Genomic DNA, 25,903 nt, shown 5'->3' with positions numbered 1-25,903 from the left:
GAATTTCTCTGCACTCTTGAATTATTATTATTATTAAAAAATAGACATCTGTCAAATTTAAAATATGCTATTTTCTTTGCAAAGAAATTCCGTGTGCGCCCAGACTATGCTTTCATACCAGTGCAATTAAATTAAATATGTATTCAGTGAACGAGATACCATATGGAGAAAGTATTCCTGCCAAAAATCATGCTATCCAGTTTGAACATCTTTGGCTATTCTTTTCATAATACTGATTGTTTTAGCAAATAAATATTTAAAGCTTTCAAATATTCCTTTCTGGTTGAGGTCAGTAAGTTCTTCGGACAATTCCTTGAGACTTTGAGAAAGTCTGGACTGTGAAAAAGGTTGTAAAGGAGGGAGGTTCTATTCTTATTTTATGTTATAATTCACCCAACTTAGTCCATTAGTACAGAGCAATTAGGTCAAATAACCATCTCAAAGTTTTCTGAATTAGAATACTATGACCAAAATCTCCCAAGTGAAAAATCCTGATAAACGAAAGGGCGGCACAGTGGCACAGAGGTAGAGTTGCTGCCTTGCAGTGCCAGAGACCTAGGTTCGATCCTGACCAAGGGTTCTCTCTGTACAGTGTTTTGTACATCCTCCCTGTGACTGCATGGGTTTTCTCTGGCTGCTCCGCCCTCTTCCCACAGTAGAAAGATGTACAGACTTGCAGGTTTGAAGGAGGGTCTTGACCCATTCCTTCCCTCCAGAGATGCTGCCTGTCCCACGGAGTTACTCCAGCTTTTTGTGTCTATCTTCGGTATAAACCAACATCTGCAGTTTCTTCCTACACAGGTTTGTAGGTTAATTGGTTTCGGAAAATAATTGTAAATTGTTCCTAGTGTGTAGGAAAGTGCAAGTGTAGGGGATGAACGTTGGTTGGCGCGGACTCGGTGGTCGGAAGGGCGTGTTGCCGCACTGTATCTCTGATGACCAAAGTCCAAAAAAGAAAAAATTGTGTGTGTGTATATACACATGTAAACACATATACTGCAGTAGTTCACCAAAGCTTTAAAAGTATTATATGTTTTATTATATGTCAAATATATAAAAAAATATATCTTCAGCATACCGTTATTTATTAAAGGTAATAGGCTAAAGGAGTGAGGCAGGCTGGCTACTTGAGTTTTTCTGATCTTTCAGGCAGAAGATACCAAAGCTTGAAATCATGTACTACAGATTAAGGAACAGCTTATTCCCCACTGTTATCAGATAACTGAGCAGCCCTCCCAGATCGGGTATCGTCCCGATCTTCCAACCTACCTCATTGCGGACCTTGGACATTTTCTCTGTAACTAACGCTCTCATGCTGTGACACTAAAATCTGTACTCTGGCATTTTTTATTTTGCACTACCTGTTGTACGTTTATATAATTAGATTGCACTTGTGTGGAGTGAAAAGTGTTTAATTATCAAATGTACCAGCAATGGAACAATTACATTCTTATTTGCTGCAGCTTTACAGCATTATAACACACAAATAAACACACAATAATTATGAATTTCATTGTATCAGGGCTTTCGCTACATCTTGGTACAGATCCAAATAACCATCTCCGAATAAACTCAGACTTTTGTTTAATTGTGATGTGCAAGAGAAGAGAATGGTGACTGTCTGTGAATGGAGTCAAATGTTATATCTCCCAATGACTTGCAGAAAACTCAGATCCAAATCAATGGTTTTACAATGCATGGCCTGCACATTGATTCACATGGAATATATTGTATAAAATGATCATAAAGATGAGTCTGAATGCTGCAAAGCAGTGGCATTTTATGTTAAGAAACTGTATGTGTCTGAGAAACCTAGAACAATGATCTTGGTCAAATATACATAATCTAACCTTCCTTGACATTCATGTTCCTTCGTTTATATTTCATTGTATGTAATCATGTTTTATTTTCAGTTATTTGACCTCTGGTTCAATTCATTCTTGTGTTATTTCATGGTTATTGAAAACGCACACGTTATTTGATACAGTTGCTTTTCCATTAAAAAAAAATCTAGTTAATCAATAATGATACCCTTGTTGATTTGTGTACATTAAATACAATATATCCAATTCATCCACTTAATATTGGACCCTGAAATGGTCCATTTAGATTTGAGCTCACAAGTATCAGTTCCAAGCTTCAGCATTTTCAGAGCAAACACGGGGTCAAAGTAGTCAAACATTATCTGTGGACATACATCTGCAGCTTTGAGGCAATATTGACAGAGCTTATTCTGGGCTGATCTCTGTAGTAGTTCAAAACACTTTCAAGAAGATGGCAAATCTGAATCTGCTTCAGGAAGATTGGTAAATTTATAAAGAGTTACACTGGGGTATTTATTCCACAGTGACTCATGATTCAGATGTTTGGAAGAAATAATATGCTGTCTTTCTTGGTAGAATTATTGGAAGATCCAATAACATTTAAAAGACATTTGGACAGGTACATGGATTGGAAAGATTTTGAAGGGCATGGGCCAAACACATGCATACAGGAGGGACTAGCTTCAATGGTTTAATGCTACTTTATTTCACATGTATCTAGGTACAGTGAAATTACGTGTTTGCATGTAGTTTGGAAAACAATCTTACTATACATTAGATGCAATAAGACTTAAGTACAAGTATGTAAAATAGTAGATTAGGTTGATTACAAGAGTTGCCTTGTTTTCTTGTATCTTCTACATCTTCCATGTATATGAATGGCAGAAAAATATCTTTGTATTTTCCTTTATCTAATCAACCAGCTTTCTCATGTCTCTTTTTTGCCCTCCTGATTTCTTAGATGGTGCATCTTAGTTGGCATGAACGAGTTGGGCTGAAGGGCTTGTTTGCATTCTTATGAACCAATAATTCTATCCAGTTCATTCAATATAAAAGGTGTTTCTACAATTTGCTTTTTCCTCTTGTTCAGTTTCTTTTAACATGTTGCTCCCTGTAAGCAGCTGAGCATGGCCCACATTCTACCATTTTTAACTTGACGCTATGTTCACATGAACATTGTGGGCCAAAGGGCCTGTATCAGTGCTGCACAGTTCTATTTTCAAAGTACTTGTGTCACTGAGAGTCCCTGTTGTTAACTAATCTTCAGATATTCTCTCCTGACGCCTTTCATGATCAATGGCTGCTTATGCTTCGAGTAAAAACCTCTTTATTTTGTCATTATACCAGTCATTTAATGGAAGAACGGGTATTGTACAAAACCTGTTCACCATTTGGAAGTTATTGAAAGCCTGACTCAGTATTATGAATATTGTCCCTCACATACCTTCCATGCTTAATTGACAACTGTTTAAGATAAGGTGTTCCTGTGCATATGAAATTCCTAACTCTCTTTTGGAGCATTTGAAGACAAGAAAATAGCTGAAAAGGGGTCCTGACCTGAAACATTGCCTGTCCATTCCCTCTCCAGACGCTGCCTGACCCGCTGAGTTCCTCCAGCACTTTGTATTTTGCTAAAGAAAATAGTTGGTACTATTAGTTAAATGCAGGTTTTGTGTTTTATTGAAGGATAAAAGACATACAGGTATGTAGGTTAATTGGCTGGGTAAATGTTAAAAAAAAAAAAGTTGTCCCTAGTGGGTGTAGGATAGTGTTAATGTACGGGGATCGCTGGGCGGCACGGACTTGGAGGGCCGAAAAGGCCTGTTTCCGGCTGTATATATATGATATGATATGATATGATAGTTACAAAATAGATTTGTTTTAACTTTAATATTTCGTATGTCCTTTCTTAATCATATCATCATATATATACAGCCGGAAACAGGCCTTTTCGGCCCACCAAGTCCGTGCCGCCCAGCGATCCCCGTACATTAACACTATCCTACACCCACTAGGGACAATATTTACATTTACCCAGCCAATTAACCTACATAATGTTTTAGGCATTTTTTGAGGAATAGTCCCAAACTGGAATGTCACCTATCCATGTTCTCCAGAGACGCTGCCTGACCTGCTGAGTTACTCCAGCAATTTATCTTTTTTTTGTTCAGTTTGTTCACCTTTGACGACTGAGAACTAAGATGAAAGAACTGTCAGGGAGGAGTAACTGAGCTTGGATGTTTTAGGGAGATGAATTAACACATAGTTGGAATCACCCAATCCATGAAGCACTTTGGGTTAACAATGGTTTCTGAGGATATTAGTTAATCTCTTTCCAAATCCTCGGCTCAAAAACTCTTCCAAGCCATTTCTCCCATTGATTAGCCCCAATAATGTAGAAACTTTTTAGGACCCAAACCAACACAAAAGTCAATTAGTTTGTTTATGAAATGCATGTTTGAAATTGTTTGGAATTTAAAAAAAGTATTTTACTCTCAGATCATATGTTTCACCTTTGCAATCTTTAAGTATGAGAAGTATCAGCCCCTTGAGCCTCCTCTGCCATTCAATTAGATCATAGTTGATCTATACCTTAACTTCATTTACTCATCTTTATTTCACATCCCTTGACATTCTTCTTTTTAAAAAATCTATTAATCTCATTCTTCAAAATTACAATTCCCGGAGCATATATAACCCTTTGATGGAGGAAAATTCATATTTCTACTATCCTTTGTATACAAAGCAGTGTGTCCTGATTTCCTTGAGATCCTTCCACAAAAAGAAATATTTTCTCTGTATCTATCTCTTTCTCAGCATCTTCCCAATCGAAATCTATTACCATCTTAAACTCCTCAATTAGATCAGCCCTTTAGTCTTGAGAGAATACAAGTCAAGTTTTCATGACCTGCTATATTTTAACTCTTTATACTCTGGTATTAATCTAATGTATTTCAATTGGACTCCCTTAAGGCATGGTATCTTTTCTGACAACTGAGTCCTAAAACTCAAAGGCTATGCACAACTCACTTTTGAATTCTAATATCCTCACTTTTGAATTCTAATCCCTTTGAGCTAAAATCATTAAGCTTTTTGATCATCGTTGTGCCATTTATTGATGGTTTGTAATGATTGCAACCTCCTTTGTACCATCCCATTATGATCTACGTACATTGCAGGGTTTCCAAACGGTGTTAGGTGGAAACTTTAATTTGTGGTCCAATGTTCAATCTTTTCATTGAAACTATTTATTTATATGTTGAAAGGATGAGGGTATTAGGGACATGGTTGTACGTTTTCAATCAGAGAATCCTCCTTTTATTCCTATTTGAAACGTATTAAAGTGTTCGGCAGAAACATGGAACGGCAGATGCTGGTTTACAAAAGGTGACAGTGCTGGAGCAACTCTGAAGAAGGATCTCGACCCAAAATGTCACCCATTCCTTCTCTCCAGAGATGCTGCCTGTCCCGCTGAGTTACTCCAGCTTTTTGTATGTATCGCTGGAGTAACTCAGCTGGTCAGGCAGCATCTCAGAACCAGGGGCCACAATCTTAGAATAAAGGGGAGGGCATTTAAAACTGAGGTGCGAAAAAACGTTTTCACCCAGAGAGTTGTGAATTTGTGGAATTCTCTGCCACAGAGGGCAACGGAAGCCAAATCACTGGATGGATTTAAGAGAGAGTTAGATAGAGCTCTAGGGGCTAGTGGAATCAAGGGATATGGGAAGAAGGCAGGCACAGGGTATTGATTGGGGACGATCAGCCATAATCACAATGGCGGTGCTGGCTCGAAGGTCCGAATGGCCTCCACCTGCACCTATTTTCTATGTTTCTAACATGGAGAGGTGACATTTCGGGTCGGGACCTTTCTTCGGACAGTCAGCCATTTTGAATCCAATTTGTCCCTGTTTGCTAGTTTCTTGCTTTAATAATGAATTTAGAAATAATATTGAAAAAGTCAGAAATTAAATGTACAAGAAATATCACAACTATTTTCCTCTCCCCCTATTTAATGCAGCAACGTGTTCCCTCAATGGATCTTTGTCTTTGTTGCCATTGATTTTTATCGGAATACATCTCGCCTGAAAGGATTGAAAATGAAAATTCTCTCATTGCCCTCTTTGAGAAATGGTACCCTAAATTGGTGCTTGTGTAAAATAGGTCTGCAATGGTTACCTCAAGTGTTGCATAACAATTGAAGGAAAATGGGTTATCATCATATCATCATATATATACAGCCGGAAACAGGCCTTTTCGGCCCTCCAAGTCCGTGCCGCCCAGTGATCCCCGCACATTAACACTATCCTACACCCACTAGGGACAATTTTTTTATATTTACCCAGCCAATTAACCTACATACCTGTACGTCTTTGGAGTGTGGGAGGAAACCGAAGATCTCGGAGAAAACCCACGCAGGTCACGGGGAGAACGTACAAACTCCTTACAGTGCAGCACCCGTAGTCAGGATTGAACCTGAGTCTCCGGCGCTGCATTCGCTGTAAAGCAGCAACTCTACCGCTGCGCCACCGCGCCACCGTGCCGCCCTAAGCTTTATGCATCATCGCCAATCAGGAATAATGTGGGTCTGACTAGATCCTACAGCCAATGGACATACTGATTGACGATTGAAGGATACAGCATGAAAACAGGCCCTTTGGCCCACTGAGTTCAGCCCAACCATCGTTCAGCCGTTCACACTAGTTCCATGTTATCCCACTTTCTTATACACTAAGGATAATTTACAGTGGCCAATCAACAACCTACAAACGTGCACATCTTTGTAATGTGGGAGGAAACCCGAGTGCTTGGAGGAATACCATGTGGTCACAGGGAGAACGTGTAAATTCCACACAGACAACACTCGATTTCAGGATCAAATCCGGGTCTCTGGCACTGGGCCACTGTGTTGAAATGCCGTAACATTTTAGTGTTTTGTAATGAATTAATTTGCAATATTTTATAATTTTGCAAGTAGATTATGAATTAAAGAATTAATGAATGTAGGCCAATGGTTTATAAATAGTCAAAACGAACAAAGCTTTATTTTTGTTGATTCCTTTAAATCACTGCAGAAGACATAATTGAAAATCTGTTTATTTTTCTTGGCTGCAGTTGGACTGACATTGGGACAGACTTCTGCAGAATATGACTTGTTCAGCATAATATTAATAACAATAAAAATCTGAAATTGTCCTCCATTTATGTCCGCAAATTAAATGCTTCATTTTGTTCTAGTTGTAAAATTACCATTATGGAAAATATAGTACTGTTCTTATGAAATGTTCATAAATTTTTAAAGGACCCTTGGGTTGTTAGGGTTTTTCAGAGATTCACATTTTGCTATTTCTTGTAGCTACTTTGTCGCACATTACATGAAAGCAATAATTTTATCTTCATAAGTGAATAAATTCAGATAAAATACTTTGCATTGTTTTGCTTGGTTTAGTTTAGTCTGAGGTTGATAAAAGTGGTGAGGACAGGTAAATTTATGTCACAATTGGGGATTTGAAAAGAGAAATTCTGGAATAAATTTGTTCCATGAATAATGAATAACAGTGGTATTCATAATGATTAGAACTATTTTGTGGGTTGCTGGTCCTTTCCTTCCAACTTACTCACTCTCTCTGTTTCATTTGCAACTGTTTACTCCTAATTTCAGGCAGCATGACACAAGCTTGATATGCAAACTGCTCGAAGGACTGCACACACTGATTGCATCTTCTACCAGGTTTGAACTTTAAATGAACCATAGAGCCCTCCAAATGCCACAGACCCATTTTTCTCCGATTCTGGAATGATTGCCAATGCCCTCTGCAGGAGAAATTCAACACCACTGATAGCTGCAACATTTCAGATCTCCTTAAAATACCCTCAGTGGAAACGTTTCAGTATTTTAGATAGTGAATAGTTGTACCTTAAAGCATATCTAGTTATTGCATTTATCTCTATTAGTCCATGGCTTCAGAAACCAAAGGAGGATGAATTCAAAATGGTACCAGTAAACTTTAAAAAAGGTGCAACTCATCCGAATTATCACTTATATACTGAAAGAATTGTTTAACTTTTGTCAGTAAAATGTGACTACCGTAGTCGTGGATGAAAAACAAATCATCTGAAATGTATAGATCTGTCCACGTTTTAACAAAATGTTAGTTGCACTTATTTTCTTACTGCGCTGCATATGCAGTACAGTGACATTTTGATTGATAACCTCAATTATGGCCTGCTGAGATGTATAGCTTGAAATAAAATCAGGTACAGTTTACATGTTTGGTTATACAATGTTTGTGGCATTTCTTTTTAAAGAAGAATTTATTTCTGTATCTTGTGAACGTTTACACTTTCGAGAATGAATGTTGTGAATTTCAAAATATTTCCGGCACTGAGAGAAGCACAGAATTAGTGTGGAGTTTCACCAGCAAAATGCTGGGACATATCCTTTACCTCGGCAGTGGTCCTATTCCAATGGGCCCTCTCTGTTTTTATAACTATTTGTATTCTGCTGCAGAATTTGTGATGGACCTCAAGCGACACAATTTTTTTAGAGATGACACAGTGTCACAGAGTATTAAAAAAGGCCCTACGTCCCAACTCGTCCATGCCGACCGAGAGGCCCCTTCTAATGGAGTCCCATTTGGCCCACGTCCCCCTAAACTTTTCCTATCCAGAGATGTACAAACCACAAGCCCTCTCTACTGCTCCATGTAGATCCTACACCACCGGTCGATGGGCGAGGAAAATGTATCCTGCAACCAAACATTATACATGACATTGTACGTTGTGCATTGACATGATCAAATTGTTGTTTGCTAGAAGAGAGATGGAGGCAGGACAAATTCTGGCAAGCGATAGGTGAATAGAAATGAGTAGGGGTTTTGATTAGCAGATGCTTGGACAAAGGCCAGAGACGAAAAAATAAAAAGTTGTGAGATGATGAGATGAGGATAGAAGATACACAAAATGTGAAATGTGAAGGAATATAATGGAAGGGGACAGGGAGAAGGGGACAGGGAGAAGGGGAAAGGGAAAAATGGGTGCACATCCAGATGGGATGACCACAGGTGCTATCTTTGTGTTTAGTTTGGAGATATAGCTTATAAACAGGTCCATCGGCCCAACAAGTCAACCCAACCATTGATCACCCATTTACACCAGTTCTATGTTTTTCCACTTTCTAATCCACTTCCTAACGTGCTAGGGCCAATTTACAGAAGCCAATTAACCGACAAACTCGCATGACTTTGGAACATTGACGAACCTGGAGCACCCAGAGGAAAACCATACAGTCACAGGGAGAACATGTAAACTTCATGCAGGCAGTACCCGAGGTCAGGATCAAACCCGGGTCTCTGGCTCTGTGAGGCAGCAGCTCTACCAGTGACACTTTTCTTTCACCCACTCTAAAGAGTCTGAGATGTTCCTCTTGTGTTCTCTCCACAGATCCCTTCATGTGTTGATCTGTAATGCTGCTGTGTTTGGTTCTCCGTGGCAATTGACAGTGGATGGCCTTGAAACCACTTTTCAAGTCAATCACTTGGGACATTTCTACCTCGTGCAGCTGCTTCAAGACGTTCTCCGCCGTTCAATACCTGCAAGGGTTATTATCGTATCCTCTGAGTCACACAGGTTAGTGGAAGATTGGTTAAGTTCAGTTCATTATTATTATCACGTGTTCCGAGCTGCCGTGAGAAGTTTTTGTTTACGTGCTATCCAGTCAAAGAAAAAAACTAAGTACATGAATACAATCAAACCATCCACTGTGAGATAAAGATTTGAAAGAGTGCAAGATTGTAAAAGATGATGGCAGATCCCCTAATGGGACCTGTATGCAAAGAGTCACCACACTCCGGCAACATCTTTGAGCCTAACAATTCTGATTTTACAGCATCTGTTTTCCTCTCCCCATAATGTAATGCTCAATTTCGCTTCATTTTCAAAGTGATTGTGAAATAGTTTTAGAGCTCCATAATCAGTAAATCAAGTCAAGTCAAGTCAAGTTTATTTGTCACATGCACATACACGATGTGCAGTGAAATGAAAGTGGCAATGCCTGCGGATTGTGCACAAAAAAGAATTACAGTTACAGCATATAAATAAAGTTAATACAGTTAATACAGAGAAGACAAAATTTAGTCTAGGTGCTTCCTATTTTATTTCTGGTATGGAAAGTCAAATTATTCTGGAGTTAGACACAACGTGCTAGAGTAACTCAGCGGGTCAGGCAGCATCTTTGGAGGAAAAGGATTGGTGACGTTTCGGGATGGGACCACTTCTTTATACTCACCCCCCCCTCCCCCACCTATTTTCAGTCTGAAGAAGGGTCCCAACCCAAAACGTCACCTATCCTTTTCCGCCATGTGTGTATCTTTGGTATAAACGAGCATTTGCAGTTCTTTGTTTCTTTAAATTATTCTGGTGTAGCTAGTTTTCAAATTGCTGCGATGTAGTTTTGATGTTGCACCATTATGGATGTCCAATGGAGTCAAAATATTTGGGAGACGTATGCATAATTTGGAGCTTTTATCACAACGGACTTCCTCAGGATGAAAGTAACTATGCTTCCCATTAAATGTGCCTGCTACAAAGCAAAAGGAAAACAAGGAACAGCTGATGAGGATCCCTGAGAGTGGGATTTTTAGCTTGGCGTGATGGGGTTTGTACCCTGTGGGGTGGTAAAGGCTTTGCTGTTTTGTGGTGGATTGGTATCTTTTTTTGCAGGTAGTTATGGAATGTGGGGATAGGGGATGGTATGGAGCTGCAGAGCGGATCAGTAGGATAGAAAAATTGTCCCTAGTGGGTGTAGGATAGTGTTAATGTACGGGGATCGCTGGGCTGCGCGGACTTGGTGGGCCGAAAAGGCCTGTTTCCGCGCTGTATATATATGATATGATATGATAGCTTGGGTAGTGGTTTCGAATGAGTCATGAGCTACTGTGCAGGACTGGGATAAGGCTCATTCCTGGAATCTGCTTTTGCATGACAGATGAGGAGATGGCATCTATTTGATGAATCTGTGGAACTCAATGCCACCGACGGCTCTGGAGGCCAAATCATTGGGTATTTTGTTAAAGCAGAGATTGATAGGTTCTTGATTACTTTGGCATCTAAGGTTATGGAGAGAAGGTAGGGGAATGGGGTTGAGAAGTAAATAAATTGTAGCCATGACCGAATGGTGGAACAGACGCAGTGGGCTGAATGGCCTAATTCTACTCCTCTTTATTATGATCTTCTGATGACAAGGGCCATGAATGTGACAATGAAAAACGATGGAAAATAACGCATGCCTCTTGGTTGTGTCAGAGACCAGGAATGAAAATCCTGGTTCATGCATGTCTTAAGAAGAGTTGTTTTTTTCAAATTAATTTGATTTTGCGTTAATGTTAAACTGTGCAGTGTATAATAACTTGGTGGAAATGTTTTCAATTTCTAGCAGTGTGTGCTTTTAATATTTTCAAATGTTAATAGTTATCCCAAAGACAGTACTTAATAATTATTTTGTAATTTAAAATAAAATTTTCAATCGTACATAGAGGCTGAATGAAAACTGGAGATTCATGGACAATAGTGCATCAACCCATCTGGTGTAAAGTGAGAGATTATGTGAACAATACCTGCTTCTTAAATTCTGACTGAGGAAACATTGTTTTAGCTATCATGATCCATTCACATGCTTCCAAATAAATGTTGAATTTGCAAGCAAAATCTGCACCAGCAGTAACATTAGGCGGTGTTGGTGACCGAGTCTGCCAGTGTTAGTCACCTATCATCTGCTGCTGTTGGACTTTCTAACGTTGCCATCTGATTTGATGGCATTATTGTGATTAAAAATTGCAATCAAGAAGTTGCAGAAAGAAAAAATTTTTTTTTTTACTGCTACTTGATGTTTGTTTTTTTCTAAAAAAGAACTTGCGGTCTTGCCATCAAATTGCATTTCAAAGAATGTTCCAATTCCACGTTTTATTGGTAACGACCAATAAACAGGAGAAGTGTGACATGTTTCTGAGTTAAAATGTAAGGGGAACAAATACAGTAAATGGAAGGACTCGTAGGAATACTGGTGTAGTGAGAGATCAAAATCAAAGCACCCTGAAAGTGGCAACACAAGTAGACAGGTTGGTAAAGAAAGCACAAGGTATGCTTGCCTGTATCAATTAAAGTGTTGAGTATAAAAATCGGGAAACCATGTTGCAGCTGCTTAAAACTTTGGTTAGGCCAGGCTTGGAGTATTGTGTGCAGTTCTGATGAATGCATTTCAGAACAAACGTGGAAGTTTTGGTGAGGGTGTAAAACCTGAATGTTTCCTGGATTAAAGAATATTACTTATGAGGAGAACAAAACACAGAGAGCTGGAGGAACTCAGTGGGTCAGGTGGCATCTTTGGAGGGAATGGACAAGCAACATTTCCAAATTCCATTTTAAATCTGATGACGTGTCCGGATCCGAAACATCTCCTGCCCATTCCCTTCACAGATGATGGCTGATTTGCTGAGTTCTTCCAGCACTTTGTGATTTGCTCAAGATTCCAGCATCTGCAAGTCCTTATGTCTCCAGATATAAGGAGAAGTTGGATAAACTTGGATTTTTGTTTCTGGAACATCAGAGGCTGAGGGATGACCTGATGTGTTTATAAAATTATGAGGTATAGAAGAGGTATATAGTCTGAGTATTTTGACCTAATGTAAAAAAAATGTGGAAATGTTATATACTAGAGGGGGTAACTTTAAGGCAAGAGGGGGAACATTTAAACAAGGTATACCACCAAGTTATTTACATAGTGTGTGGTAGGTGTCTGGAGTGTACTGCAATATTGGAAGCAGATACAATAGCAATGTTTAAGAGGCATTTATACAGACACACGAGTAGCCAATGAATTGAGGGATAATGCCCATGTACAGGTAGATATAAAGTTTAAATTGGCATCATGGTTGGCATAGACATTTTGGGCTGAAAGATCTGTTTCTATGCTTTACTGGTCTATGTTCTATACTCTTTTAATGAGTACTGTATCTTCAGATGCCAAAAGATTTAGCCTCAACCTTAAAATTTCTATTCTTAAAATGGTTTGTTAAACCCTGCTGTGCAGTACATCGCTGAGAACAGGCCAGCAGCATCTTTAGCCAAAACAAAAACACATTCTCCTTCAGCCTTGTAATCCCAAGGCACTTTCTAACTCATGGTTCAGATATAATGATTGGTTGCTGTGCACAAGTACTCACTGAGTTTTAAACCTCATGATCCTTCCCCAGTCATAACTAAGAAGCTACATTAGGCATCCTGTTAAGAGGTGACCTCCTGTTTCTTTCATCAATCCCAGTATCCCTGGGTCACAGCACACTTGACTATACACTGTACTCGCATCTCCAGATAGACATTATAATTGCCAGCTATTCTTCCAGTGCATTCTCTCCAGTTCTGTATGCTTTATTGATCTTGCTTCTGGTTGGCTAGATCAGTTGTTTTTTTATGAGCTTGTCTGAACCACCATAATGACCTCTTTAGTTTCATTCAACCACTACATTTGTGCCTAGTTGTGGTGACTGCATCCTCATGGGATGGAAAGCAGGGAGGAAATCCGATCAATCTACCCCTACCTTTCAGTCTTACGTTTATTGCAGAATATCTTCAAGGCACCAAAGCAAGTGGAATTTGTTAAGAAGAGACACTCAAAAGTTTCCAAACTTTATATTGTGCTGAACTAGACAAGGGTAGACCTTGGATTTGTACTTAATTTAAGTTTTTTTGGCACATTTCTTCTCTTCAGCCCTGATAGTGAATGTGAAGGTTCAGCAAACTGCAAAATGATGTACAATGTGGATGTCTGCAATCTGCAAAATTAATTAAAAAGTTTGTGTAAATAGTTAAAATTATGAATGTATATTCTTTAGGGTTGTTATATTTAAATATTAGCTTTAAATTGCTGAATGGGTCAATTTTTTTCATCAACAAGATTATATGAAGCCTCCAGATAATGCTGCAGCATAGTGGAATAGCTGGTAGAGCTGCTGCCTCACAGCGTCAGAGACCTGGGATCAATCTTGACCTCAGGTGCTGTCTGCGTGGAGTTTACATGTTCTCCTGTGAGTTTCCTCTGGGTTCTCTGTTTTCTCTCCCCATTTCAAAGAAGTGCAGGTCACACTAGTTCTATGCTATCCCACTATTGCGTCCACTCCTTACACTCTAGGGGTAATTTACAATAAACCTGCGTGGGTTTATTGCGTGGGTTTTCTCCGAGATCTTCGGTTTCCTCCCACACTCCAAAGACGTACAGGTATGTAGGTTAATTGGCTGGGTAAATGTAAAAATTGTCCGGGTAAATGTAAAAATTGTCCCTAGTGGGTGTAGGATAGTGTTAATGTACGGGGATCGCTGGGCGGCCCGGACTTGGTGGGCCGAAAGAGCCTGTTTCCGGCTGTATATATATGATATGATATGATAACTGACAAACCCGCACATCATTGAGATGTGGAAGGAATCCGGAGCACCTAAAGGAAAGCCACGTGGTCACACAGAGGACGTGCAAATTCCACAAAGACAGCACCAAAGGTCAGGAATTAACCTGGGTTTCTCGTGCTGTGAGGCAGCAGCTCTACCTGCTGTGCCATGTGCGAGGTGTTATTTATCATACTCCAAATTCATAAAGTAGTGAGCAGTAGATAACTGGATGCTATTTATTTCCTTCTGTAATAAGGTTGGTGGTGAACTTAATGCCAATGGATGAGACACAGTGTGGGAGTCATTTCCAGTGCCGCCACTAAGTGGTAATGCAGTTGGGGCTCGATTGCCTATCAGTGAAACTTTCTAATTCTCATCCGACTGAAACGAGTGGTGTGAAAATGAAAATTACATCCTATGTCATTTCCGAAAAACAGCAGACATTAAAGATATAAACTGGAAGGAAGAAACTGCTAATCTGTTTCGAAATCTGGTCAGTTTGAGTGCTTTAATTTACTACTTGTTCCGTACCAATTATTTACTTTAAGCAGGCACAAAATGCTGAGTAACTCAGCGGGTCAGGCAGCATCTCTGGAGAGAAGGAATGGGTGACGTTTCGGGTCGAGACCCTTCTTCAGACCCTTCATCTGTCTGAAGAAGGATCTCGACCCAAAACATCACCCATTCCTTCTCTCCAGACATACTGCCTGTCCCGCTGAGTTACTCCTGCATTTTGTGTCTACCTTCGATTTAAACCCGCATCTGCAGTTCTTCCTCCACATTTACCTTAAGCATATGGCTGAAAGGGGAAATCATCCGTGTTGATGTTATGAAATTGGTACATTGCACATGATCTTTCCAATTGTTCAGTGGAAAATTTCTTCTCTGTAGAAAACAAATGACTGCAGTAACACACCTAACCTGTCAAGGGGACAAGCATAAGTTGTGCAAAATGTGTATACGTCAAAAAACAAAGTACTGGAGGAACTGAGCGGTCAGGCAGCATCTGTGGATGGAAATGGACAGATAACGTTTCGGGTCAGGACTCTTCTTCAGAATGATGGAGTCGAGGGCAGATAGCTGGTAGAAAGAGGGAAGGGGAGGAGGTGAGGCAAGGTGGGAAATGATAGGTGGATCCAGGTGAGGAGGGGCACAAAGGCAGGAGGTTGAGAAGGCAATTGGGTGCAAATGGTGGAATCTGAAGGAAGGAATTTTAGGGAGGGATGGTGGGCAGAAGAGAATTATGTGGTGGGGGGAGAGAAATGGGACACCAAGGGTAGGGAGAGATGGGAGAAGAAAAGATGGAGGTAGAAGAGGGGGAAGAAACTGGGTGCCAATGGAGGGAAGTGGAAAGAAAGGCATGGTCGGGGGGAAGCTGGGAAGATGAGAAGGGTGGGTGGGGGTTTACCTGAAGTTGGAGAATTCTATGCTCATGTTGTTGGGTTGTAGGCTACCCATGCGGAACATAAGGTATTGTTCCTCTAGCTTGTGCATGGCCTCATCTTTGCATGTAGGTGGCTGAAGACATACGGGTCGGTATGGGAATGGGAAGGGCAATTAAAATGGTCAGCAAATGGGAGCTCCAGCTGGGCCTACTGGACAGAGCATAAGTTTGAGGAAGCAGCTGCCTAGTCTACGCTTGGTCCAGCAATGCACAGGTGGTCACATCAAGAGCACCGAATAGACAAGGTTGGTGGAGGTGCAGGTAAATCTAAATGTGTCTCACCTGGAAGGGTTGTTTGGGTCCTCCTATATCTATCTGAGATGTGCTCTTTAGTTAGCAACATGTTCCGCCTCTCCCCCCCCCCCCCCCCCCCATAGTTATGAATAGTGTCCTTATCTGCATCTCCACCTGCAGTTCTGCTCTCAACCCCCACCCCCACCCACTTTCCCCACAGATACAGTGTGGAAACAGGCCCTTTGGCCCACCTAGTCTGGCCGACCAGTGATCACCCCGTACACTAACACTATCCCATACATTAACACTAGGGACAATTTACAATTTTTACCGAAGCCAATTAACCTACAGACTTGTACGTCTTTGGGTGTGGGAAGAAACCCGAGCACCCGGAGAAAACCTACGCGGTCACAGTGAGAATGTTCAAATTCCGTACAGACAGCACCCATAGTCAGGAATGAACCCTGGTCTCTGGCTGTAAGGTAGCTTACTCTGTGCCATCATGCTGCCCCCTATGTTCATTGGCCTCCTATAGAAAGTTACTCTGGGCAAGTCCATGTCAGGTTATAAGCAGTCCAGTGCAGAATCCAGCAGGACTGCAATAGAATACCATGCGATGGAGCATTTTGTTTCTGACAACAATGACTGCATTCAATTGTACAAGTGCGGGCGTCAGAAGTCGGAGTGAAATTTCCTCTGTTGTGCAGAAAGTCTCGGATTCACAAGTTCCAGGCCATTCACTTTTCCTTTCAAGTGGCCATGATTTTAATTAGTTAAATGGTGTTGTTTGCAGAATTTGGGTAATCATCAGTCATAACTGATTTCTGCAACAAAAAAAAACTCAAGATTTTTTTTTGCACATTTATCTGCACCTATGTTTCTGTTCAGATTCCACCCGATAGCATATGCATATTCTTACAAAATTATATGCCTGGGTGGTCACGGCAGCAGCTTATCATATTCTCAGCTGTGCTGGTTCCATCTGCTTTATGTATGCACTGTTCGGGGAGAAAGCAGAAAGATTCTGGCAAAGTCATAAACATTCTTTTTCCCTGAACCTAAACGCTATTGTAACTCTTCGGAATAGGTTGTGTGAAATTCACCTCTGTTTTGCATTTTGACATCGTTTTCCAAATGGTGAGAGAGGTGTTATAAAGTCGAGCATCTCAAACTGACCAGCACTCCTGATTGGAGAAAAATGATACACACGCAATTAAAAAAAAATCTTTGAGTAATTTATTTTGCAGAAAACAGTGATGAATGAGAAATACCCAAATCTGTAAACTAAATTGTTTAATTAAGTTAAATGATGACCACTTGACAGGAATAGTAAATGGCCCAGAAATATAGATATATTTGAGTGAGTTAGAGTATTGGATTCATGCAGGCACTGGTTTAGTTTTGTAATAGTTTCCATGGTGCAACGAGGACAAGTTAGCTTTGGTGCATCACGACAGTGGGCTCTCTACATGGGTGTGACCGCAATCACAGTTTTCGTCCAAAGCTCAGGCCAGTGGGTTCAAAGGTGAAGGATTGATTTTGGTTTTGTACGGAATAAAGATTGATTAAATCAGAATGGCTTGACCTTCATTGATTTGTTGTTTGACAATCAGTACAGCTTGCCGAGATCCACTTGAGGTTACTGTAGCATGAGAAAAAATGCAATTAAATACTGCTTTGATGAAAATCAAGGATGAGAAGTTCAAGTATTGCAATACAAACAGCTTTTGCAGATCAGCTCAGAACCTATATTTTCAGCTGAGATATTATTGAGGAAAAAAACAAGAGAAGTCTATATTGAAAAGGTAAAAAGCCACACACAGCAGTGTCAGGTTACATTGTGTCAAGGAGTCAATGATTGATGAATTTCAAGTTCTAATTTGCAAATCCTCAGATTAAGTATGTGCCACAAGTTTGTGGTACACTATATTTTTTACTTGAAAACGAAACATTTTTGGAATCATAATAAAATATAATTGTTCAGTTCTTTATGATCCTTTAGTTTAACTCGGTTACATTTAATCATATGACTTCTACTGTCTTCAATATAAGACTTTCACGAACAGCACAGAAAAAATACTCAATTAACAAGTTTGTTTATTATTGTATTTTAATTACATTCATACAACAAATTCATACTGCTTCTGAGACATCTCTCATCTGAGGAGATTTTGATGTTTTTGACATTAGAGTTTGTGCCTTCGATCCCTGCTGAAAACTCTGTAACCTCATCACCGATTCCATCAGTCTCTGCTAGCTGTGTGAGGCTGTATCAGACTGCATCTGGTGCCTGATTTGATCTCAAGATCATATTCCAAACACTCATTTGTACCATTACTAAGATTGTTTCATTCCATTTCCCACTCATTGATTGATTCTGCATTTTTATCAGCTTGTCTTTGCTGAAAGCTTCATCCATGTATTTTTTTTCTCCAAACTTGACTATATTGGCATACTTTTGAATAGCCGTCAGTAAGCTTAATGTCATTGACAACTCTGTTGCCGATATTCAAAGTCACTCATTACACATATGCGGGCTGACTTACATTTATGCAAATGCTGGATTTTAATCTTCTCTTCCTGGTTTCCAGAGTCTTGCCCTCCTCTGCAAATGCAACCTCCTCTAGCTCCATATGCGGCTCAGAGATTTGAGATGGTTCAACTCTGAGCTCTTGAGTATTATGTTTTAAATGCTTTATCTTTCATAAAGCACTGAGTCTTAGCCTACCAAGAAAATATATTTTGCAATTCCTTTTGGCTCTCTTGACACAAGAAACTACAGGTGCTGCAATCGAGCAAAAAAAAACAAAGCTTTGGAGTATCTCAGCAGTTCAGGCAGTATCTTTGGATAACATGGCTCGGTGACGTTTTGGGATGGGTTCCACACCAAAACATCACCTATCCATGTTCAGAGATGCTTAACGACCCGCTGAGTTACTCCAGCACTGTAGCTTTTGCCTCTCTTACCTTTAAGATATCTCTTTGACCAGACTTTTGGTAATTTGCCTTAATATTTCCTTGTTTACTTTTGTTTACAATTTATTTCATAATGTTATTGTGAAGTGCCTTGGAATATTTTGGAACTTTAGAGGCATTTAAAAAACACTGATGCTTCTGAATGCTTCAGGTTTTTTAATGATATTTCTTGTCTGTTGGCAATAAAAGAAAAATGATCTTTTTAGACCAGCGATTACTTTTTCTTATGATATTGATCTGAGATTATGTTTTACTGGTTACTGTTTGTAAGGACATAGGTAACTGAAGAGGGAATTGGCAAAATGGCCCCTTGAACCTGCTATGCCATTGATCAAATCTTATCTTCATAAGCACTTCTGTGTCTGCTCCCCATAATCCTTGATTGACTTATGGAGTCAGAGAATCATAGATCTTACAGCGTGGAAAAAGGCCCTTTGGTTCACCTTGCTCACACTGGTCAACATGCCCCATCTACACTAGTCCCACCTGCCTACGTTTGGCCCATTTCCCGCTAAAACTGTCCTATCCGCGTGGTTGTCCAAATGTTTTTTAAACATCTCGATAGTACCTGGCTCAACTACCTCCTCCTGTAACTCGTTCCCTACACCCACCACCCTTTGTGTGAAAAAGTTACCCCTCAGGTTCCTATTAAATCTATCCCCCCCTCAAGTTAAACCTATGTACTTTGTTTTCTGGTTCTTGACCAAAAAGATTGTAGGTTAATTGGAATCGGTAAAATTATAAATTGTCCCGAGTGTGTAGGATAATGTTAGTGCATGGGATGATCACTGTGAGCTGAAGGGCCTATTTCCATGCTAAATCTGTAAAGTCTAAAGGAACTGGAGATGCTGGTTTATACTGGAGATAGACACAAAATGCTAGAGTAACTCAGCGTCTTTGGAGAAAAGAAACATATGATGTTTCAGGTCGGAATTCTTCTGATTTGTACCATGAAGATTATAATTTGGAAGGGCCATGTAAATTTATCTGAAGAATACGCAAGATGACTAACTGCGAGCAATTGGTTCCAAAGGCATGTCTGACTCAAAGCCAGAATTTTGTGTCCTTAATATAACACAGCCTTACAATATACATAGTTCTTTCTTGCATGAAATTGAATTGAGTATTTTGGCTCTTTGTAGAGTTCTGCAATCAGTATAAAATTTCTATGAACATTTATTTTAGAAAATCACACAATATGCAGCACTTTGATTTTAGGGATCACTCCGGTAATTTATAAACATGGGAAAAAATTAACCACATTGAAATGAATGTGATTGGTAATCAAGAGTGAATTAGATCCATGTCTTTAAATTCACAAGGATATAGAGTGATTTATTTATTTTATTGTTTAAGAAGCCTCCTGACAAAATTTAGGGTAATGGAACAAAGTATTGAATTGACATTTTATTCATTGAACTCTGTTTTCAACTTTCATGGATTCCAGTACTAAATATGATATTTATTCATTTTAAATAAAAGTTTTGAAACTTTGGTGCTTGCCAGAAAGAAAGGAAATTCCATTTAAAAACAGAAAATGCCAGAAATACTCAGCAGGTCAAGCAACATAAATGAAAAGAAAACAGCATCATCAATTCAGTCAAAGACTGAAGTTGTATTGCAGTTGTACAAGATGTCAATGAGGTCGCACTTGGAATATAGTGTTAGACTTTGGTTACCCAGCTATAGGAAAGATGCCATTAAGATGGAAAGAGAGTAAAAGAGGTTCACAAGGATGTTGCCAGACTGGGTTCTAGGGAGAGTTGTGGGAGGTCATGTTGCAGTTGTATTGGATGTTGGTGAGGCCACATTTAGAGTGTTGTGTTCAGTTCTGGGCACCATGTTATAGGAAAGGTGTTGTCAAGCTGGAAATGGTACAGAGAAGATTTATGAGAATGTTGCCGGGACTAGAGGGCCTGAGCTATCGGCAGAGATTGAGTATGCTTTCAAGAGAGAGCTGGATAGAGCTCTTAAGGATAGCGGAGTGAGGGGGTATGGGGAGAAGGCAGGAACGGGGTACTGATTGAGAATGATCAGCCATGATCGCATTGAATGGCGGTGCTGGCTCGAAGGGCTGAATGGCCTACTCCTGCACCTATTGTCTATTGTCTATTGTCTATTGACTCTATTCCTTGGAGTGCAGGAGGATGAGGGATGATCAGAAAGAGGTGTATAAGATCATGAGAGGAATAGATTGGGTAGATGCACAGAGTCTCTTGCCCAGAGTAGGTGAATGGAGGAGTAGAGGACATAGGTTTAAGGTGAAGGGGAAAAGATTTAATGGGAATCTGAGGGGTACCTTTTTCACACAAAGGATGGTGGATGTATGGAACAAGCTGCCACAGGAGGTAGTTGAGGCAGGGACTATCCCAACATTTAAGAAGCAGTTCGACAGGTACATGGATAGGACAGGTTTGGAGGAATATGGACCAAATGCTGGCAGGTGGGACTAGTGTAGCTGGGACATGTTGGCCAGTGTGGGCAAGTTGGGCCGAAGGGCCTGTTTCCACACTGTGACTCCAGGTGAGGACTTTATTCTTTGCAGTGTCTGGGACTGAGGGATGATGTTAAAGATTTCATGATGTATGAAATCATGATGGGCATTGATAGGATGAATGCACAGAATCTTTTTCTTAGACTTGGGGCATCAAGAATTTAAGGGCATAGGTTTCAGGTGAGCTTTATTAGGTACCTGAGGGGCAACATTTTAATCACAATGGCCAGTGATCAACAGTGGAGAAGAAAAGGTGGCTTCGGGAAAATATCAATTCATCAGAAATGATCAATGAATGGGAACAAAAAATGAGAAACAGAGTTCAGTTTGGATACATGTGAGGTAATGCATTTGGAGAAAACAATCAAGGCAAGGAAATGAATGCTATAAGGTGGATTACTCAAATGCAAAGGAAGATGGGGATCTTTCAAATCCCGATAGGCAGCAGGGCACAGTAGCTAATGGTATTGAGAAGGTATATAGGTGACCTACATTAATATATAGTTGGCTGAGTCATGGTGCAGAACAGTATGGAGCAGATGCTAGGACTTTATAAAACATTAGTTGGGATGTGCGTGTATTTGCAAAGTTTGGAGAATTATCGTTGTGAGGAGAAACGTCTTTGGTCAGGGTTGTTTTCTTTGGAATAAAGGACACTGAAGGAGATATAGTGAGTAGGAAGGAACTACAAGCACTAGTTTACACCGAAAATGGACACAAAAAGCTGGAGTAACTCAGCGGGTCACACAGCATCCCTGGAGATCATGAATACATGATGTTTCCGGTCGAGATCCTTGAGGAAGACATATTATATGTGCTGGACAGAGTTAATTTCCAGGACATTTGCATTGTTTGCTGGTAAAGCTGCTGCCTCATGAAGCCAGAGACCTGGGTTCGATTCTGACCTTGGGTGCTTTCTGTGTGGAGTTTTCATGTTCTCCATGTGACCAAGTGGGTTTCCTTTGGGTGTTCAGGTTTCCTCCCACATCCCAAATACATGTGGGTTTGTAGGTTAGTTGCCCTCTATAAACTGCCCCTAATTTATAGAGAGTAGATATGAAAATGAGATGATATTAAACAGGTGTGAAAGCACCATTAATGGTCGGCTTGTTTTCAACCCTGCCAGTTGTCTGACGTTAAAGGGGAATTGAAACTTGACAGACTAATGACTGAAAAATGACAAGACCAAGCAGAATCTACAATAGATGGTACGATGGATGAATGAGATGCCATTTTGTTTTCTTATTTAAGGATTTTTTTTTTCCAACTACACATTTTGAAGTAGATTGGTCTATGCAGTTAAATATTTTTGTAATTCTTTTGGATTTATGCAATGTTTGTGCTTTATATTGTTCAGTAATTCTTTCCTGAACTGGCCTCAAGTGTGAAACCAAATTTGGGAAGAAAAGTGCAGAAGTAAATAAAGATTTTAAAATGAAGATTAATTGGCCAATTGTAATCAATGAACAAAGTAGTGCAACAGATTTGGCATATATTCATTGAAAGGCAAACAGCAATTGATCAAGGGAACCCATCAAAGAGGAGTTGGTTTGGAGTAGAGGAAGGATGTCATTAAGCTGGAAAGAGTACAAAGAAGATTTAGAAGGATGTTGCCAGGACTTGAGGGGATGAGCTTCAGGGAGAGGATGCACAGACTAGGTATTCTTTTGAGCGCAGGAGGCTGAGCGGTGATCTTATATAGGCGTATAAAATCATGAGGGGAACAGATAGGGTGAATACACAGAGTAGAGTAGAGTAATCAAGAACCAGAGGAAGTTGTTGTTGTTGTTGTTCGTCCTTCGGGTTCGAAGATGACCATGACTTCACTTTCAGTTGGAGGATTGGTGACTGTGGGTCCGGAAGTTACTGGTGAGGCCAATCTGGGCCCGGAAGGCACGCCGACACGTAGGACACAAGTGGATGGGTGCTGCAGTGGAAGTGGAGGTAGCCCGGGCCTTGCGCGCAGTGCGTTTCCTCTGGGCCTCTGCAGTGCATCTGTTCTCTGCTACACGGGCTCCTGTGGTGAGCTTGCTACGCCAAGTTGGACGGTCCAGAGCAAGAGACTCCCAAGCGCTGAGGTTGATGACCAAGTCTTTGAGGGGCACTTTGAGGCAGTCTTTAAACCGTTTCTTCTGTCCTCCTACTGAGCGCTTGCCCTGACACAGTTCTCCACACAGAAACTGTTTCGGCAGTCGACTCTCGGGCATTCTGACAACATGGCCTGCCCATCTGGCTTGGGCTTTCTGTAGGAGGGTGTGGATGCTGGGGATTCCGGCCCATTCCAAGACCTCTGTTTCGGGAATTTTATCCTGCCACCTGATGTGAAGGAGTCTGCATAGGCAGCTCAAGTGAAAGTGGTTGAGCTGTTTGGCATGTCTGCTGTAGACCGTCCAGGTCTCACTGGCATAGAGAAGAGTGGTGAGTACCACTGCACGGTAGACCTTCAGCTTGGTGGTAAGGCTGAGTCCTCTCCGCTCCCAAACATTCTCATGGAGTCGCCCAAATGCAGCGTTGGCCTTGGCAGTCCTGATGTTGACCTCAGTGTCAATGTTCGCGAGAGTGTACTACCCAGATAGATAAAGCTGTCGACTGCTTGTAGATTCTGCCCCTTCACCGTGATGTGTGGTTCCTGGTAGGCTCTGGCTGGTACATAAATTCAGACTTTTTGGTGCTAATGGAGAGACCAAAGTTGTCACAGGCCTGTGAGAAGCAGTCCATTTCATGCTGCATCTTCTGCTCTGTGTTGGCGTTGAGGGCGCAGTCATCAGCAAACAAGAAATCTCTGATGATGGTCTCCTTCACCTTTGTAACAGCTTGCAGGCGCCTGAGGTTGAACAGCCTGCTGTCAGTCCTGTACCTGATGTGTATTCCATCCTGGCAGTCAAGGAAGGCATCAGTCAGCATGGCAGAGAAGACCATGCTGAAGAGTGTAGGGGCAAGAACACAACCTTGCTTCATGCTGTTTGTCACTGGAAAGGCTTCCGACTCGTCTCCATTATCTAGCACTTTCACCATCATGCCGTCATGGAACTGCTGGACAATCGTGATGAACTTGCTGGGACCGCCAAACTTCTGCATTATCTTCCACAAGCCATCTCTGCTGACAGTGTCGAAGGCCTTTGTCAGATCGACGAAGGTCACGAACAGGTCGCTGTGCTGCTCTTGGCATTTTTCCTGGAGTTGGCGTGCAGCAAATATCATGTCGACAGTTCCACGTCCAGCACGGAATCCGCACTGGCTTTCTGGAAGGAGAACCTGCTCAAGGTGTTGAATGAGACGGTTGAGCAGGATGCGAGCCAAGATCTTCCCAGCTATGGACAGAGTGATCTTATAAAGGCGTATAAGATCATGAGGGGAACAGATAGGGTGAATACACAGAGTAGAGTAGAGTAATCAAGAACCAGAGGAAGTAAGGTGAGAGGGGCAACATTTCCACTCAGTGGGTGGTGGGTATATGCAACAAACTGCCAAAGGAGATCAATGAAGCAGATACTACAACAGCATATAAAAGACACCTATATGGGTACATGGATAGAAAGGTTTGAGGAATATGGGCTAAATGTGGGCAAATGGGACTAGTTTGGATTGGACATCTTGATTGGCAAGGACAAGTTGGGCTGAAGGGCCTGTTTGTGTGCTGTATGACTATACGAGTCTATCACTTTTTAACTAAATACAGAGTAAACAAATTCCCTTGAGGGGGGAAAATAAGGGCATGCAATAAGGGGATATCGCTCTGCATTTTTTTCATCAGTGTAAGAATAGAAATTAGTCTGTGGCTGTGAGTGCTAAATGGATCTGAGAATAAAGGCTGTCCATTGTTGTTCTCTCCTCCTGATATCAGTTTCATTAAAGTCTATGGAAGTCTGAAGAAGGGTCTCGACCTGAAACGTCACCCATTCCTTCTCTCCTGAGATGCTGCCTGACCTGCTGAGTTACTCCAGCATTTTGTGAATAAATACCTTCAATTTGTACCAGCATCTGCAGTTATTTTCTTACAAAATCTATGGAAGTGCACGTTCAAAAAAGAGAATGTGGATGGGCTGATATATTGTGCTAACCTGTCACTTTAATGTTCAAAGACAAAATTCTATCACTTTTATCGTTCAAAATGAAAGCATGAAAGGATAGTTAGGACACGTATAAGGTTCATAATACAAGTTAAATAATTCATAGCAGAGATCTAAAAAACTAAGGCACAAAAATGTGTGACAGTTGAAACAAACATAAAAAAGGAACCAAATTATATTTTTAAAAGACATAAGTTATAAAAGGTTTGTCAACGGAAGGGTGGGGCTGATTAGGGGGTCTGAGTCTTGTGAAGGTAATTTGTGTTTGGCATTTCATAATTGTCTCCTTTCAAGAGAAGGTGATGCAGGCAACATAGCAGTAAAGGGGGAGGCCCTCGTAACAATGAAAAGATAACCTTTCAGAAAGAAAATATGCTTTGGAAATTGGAGGTACTTGAACTAAAAAGTTCACCTCATGTCTCCATCCAAA

At 40.7% G+C, this 25,903-nt stretch overlaps 1 protein-coding gene across 2 annotated transcripts in view; it reads left to right on the top strand.

Moving 5' to 3' along the window:
* wwox (WW domain containing oxidoreductase) overlaps positions 1-25,903 on the top strand; it is an 881,881-nt gene that overhangs the window by 270,720 nt on the left and 585,258 nt on the right. The window contains exon 7 of one of the 2 annotated variants that reach the window (XM_078401743.1): positions 9,264-9,449. The exons of the other annotated variant lie outside the window; for it this stretch is intronic. Coding sequence (XP_078257869.1) covers positions 9,264-9,449 — 186 coding nt within the window. The remainder of the gene's footprint in view (positions 1-9,263; positions 9,450-25,903) is intronic. 2 annotated transcript variants of the gene reach the window in all.

Source organism: Rhinoraja longicauda, chromosome 6 (assembly GCF_053455715.1).
Source record: "Rhinoraja longicauda isolate Sanriku21f chromosome 6, sRhiLon1.1, whole genome shotgun sequence".
Taxonomy (NCBI): Eukaryota; Metazoa; Chordata; class Chondrichthyes; order Rajiformes; family Arhynchobatidae; genus Rhinoraja; species Rhinoraja longicauda.
The sequence above is the reverse complement of the archived record's forward strand: the minus strand, read 5'-3'. Positions and strand labels throughout refer to the sequence as shown.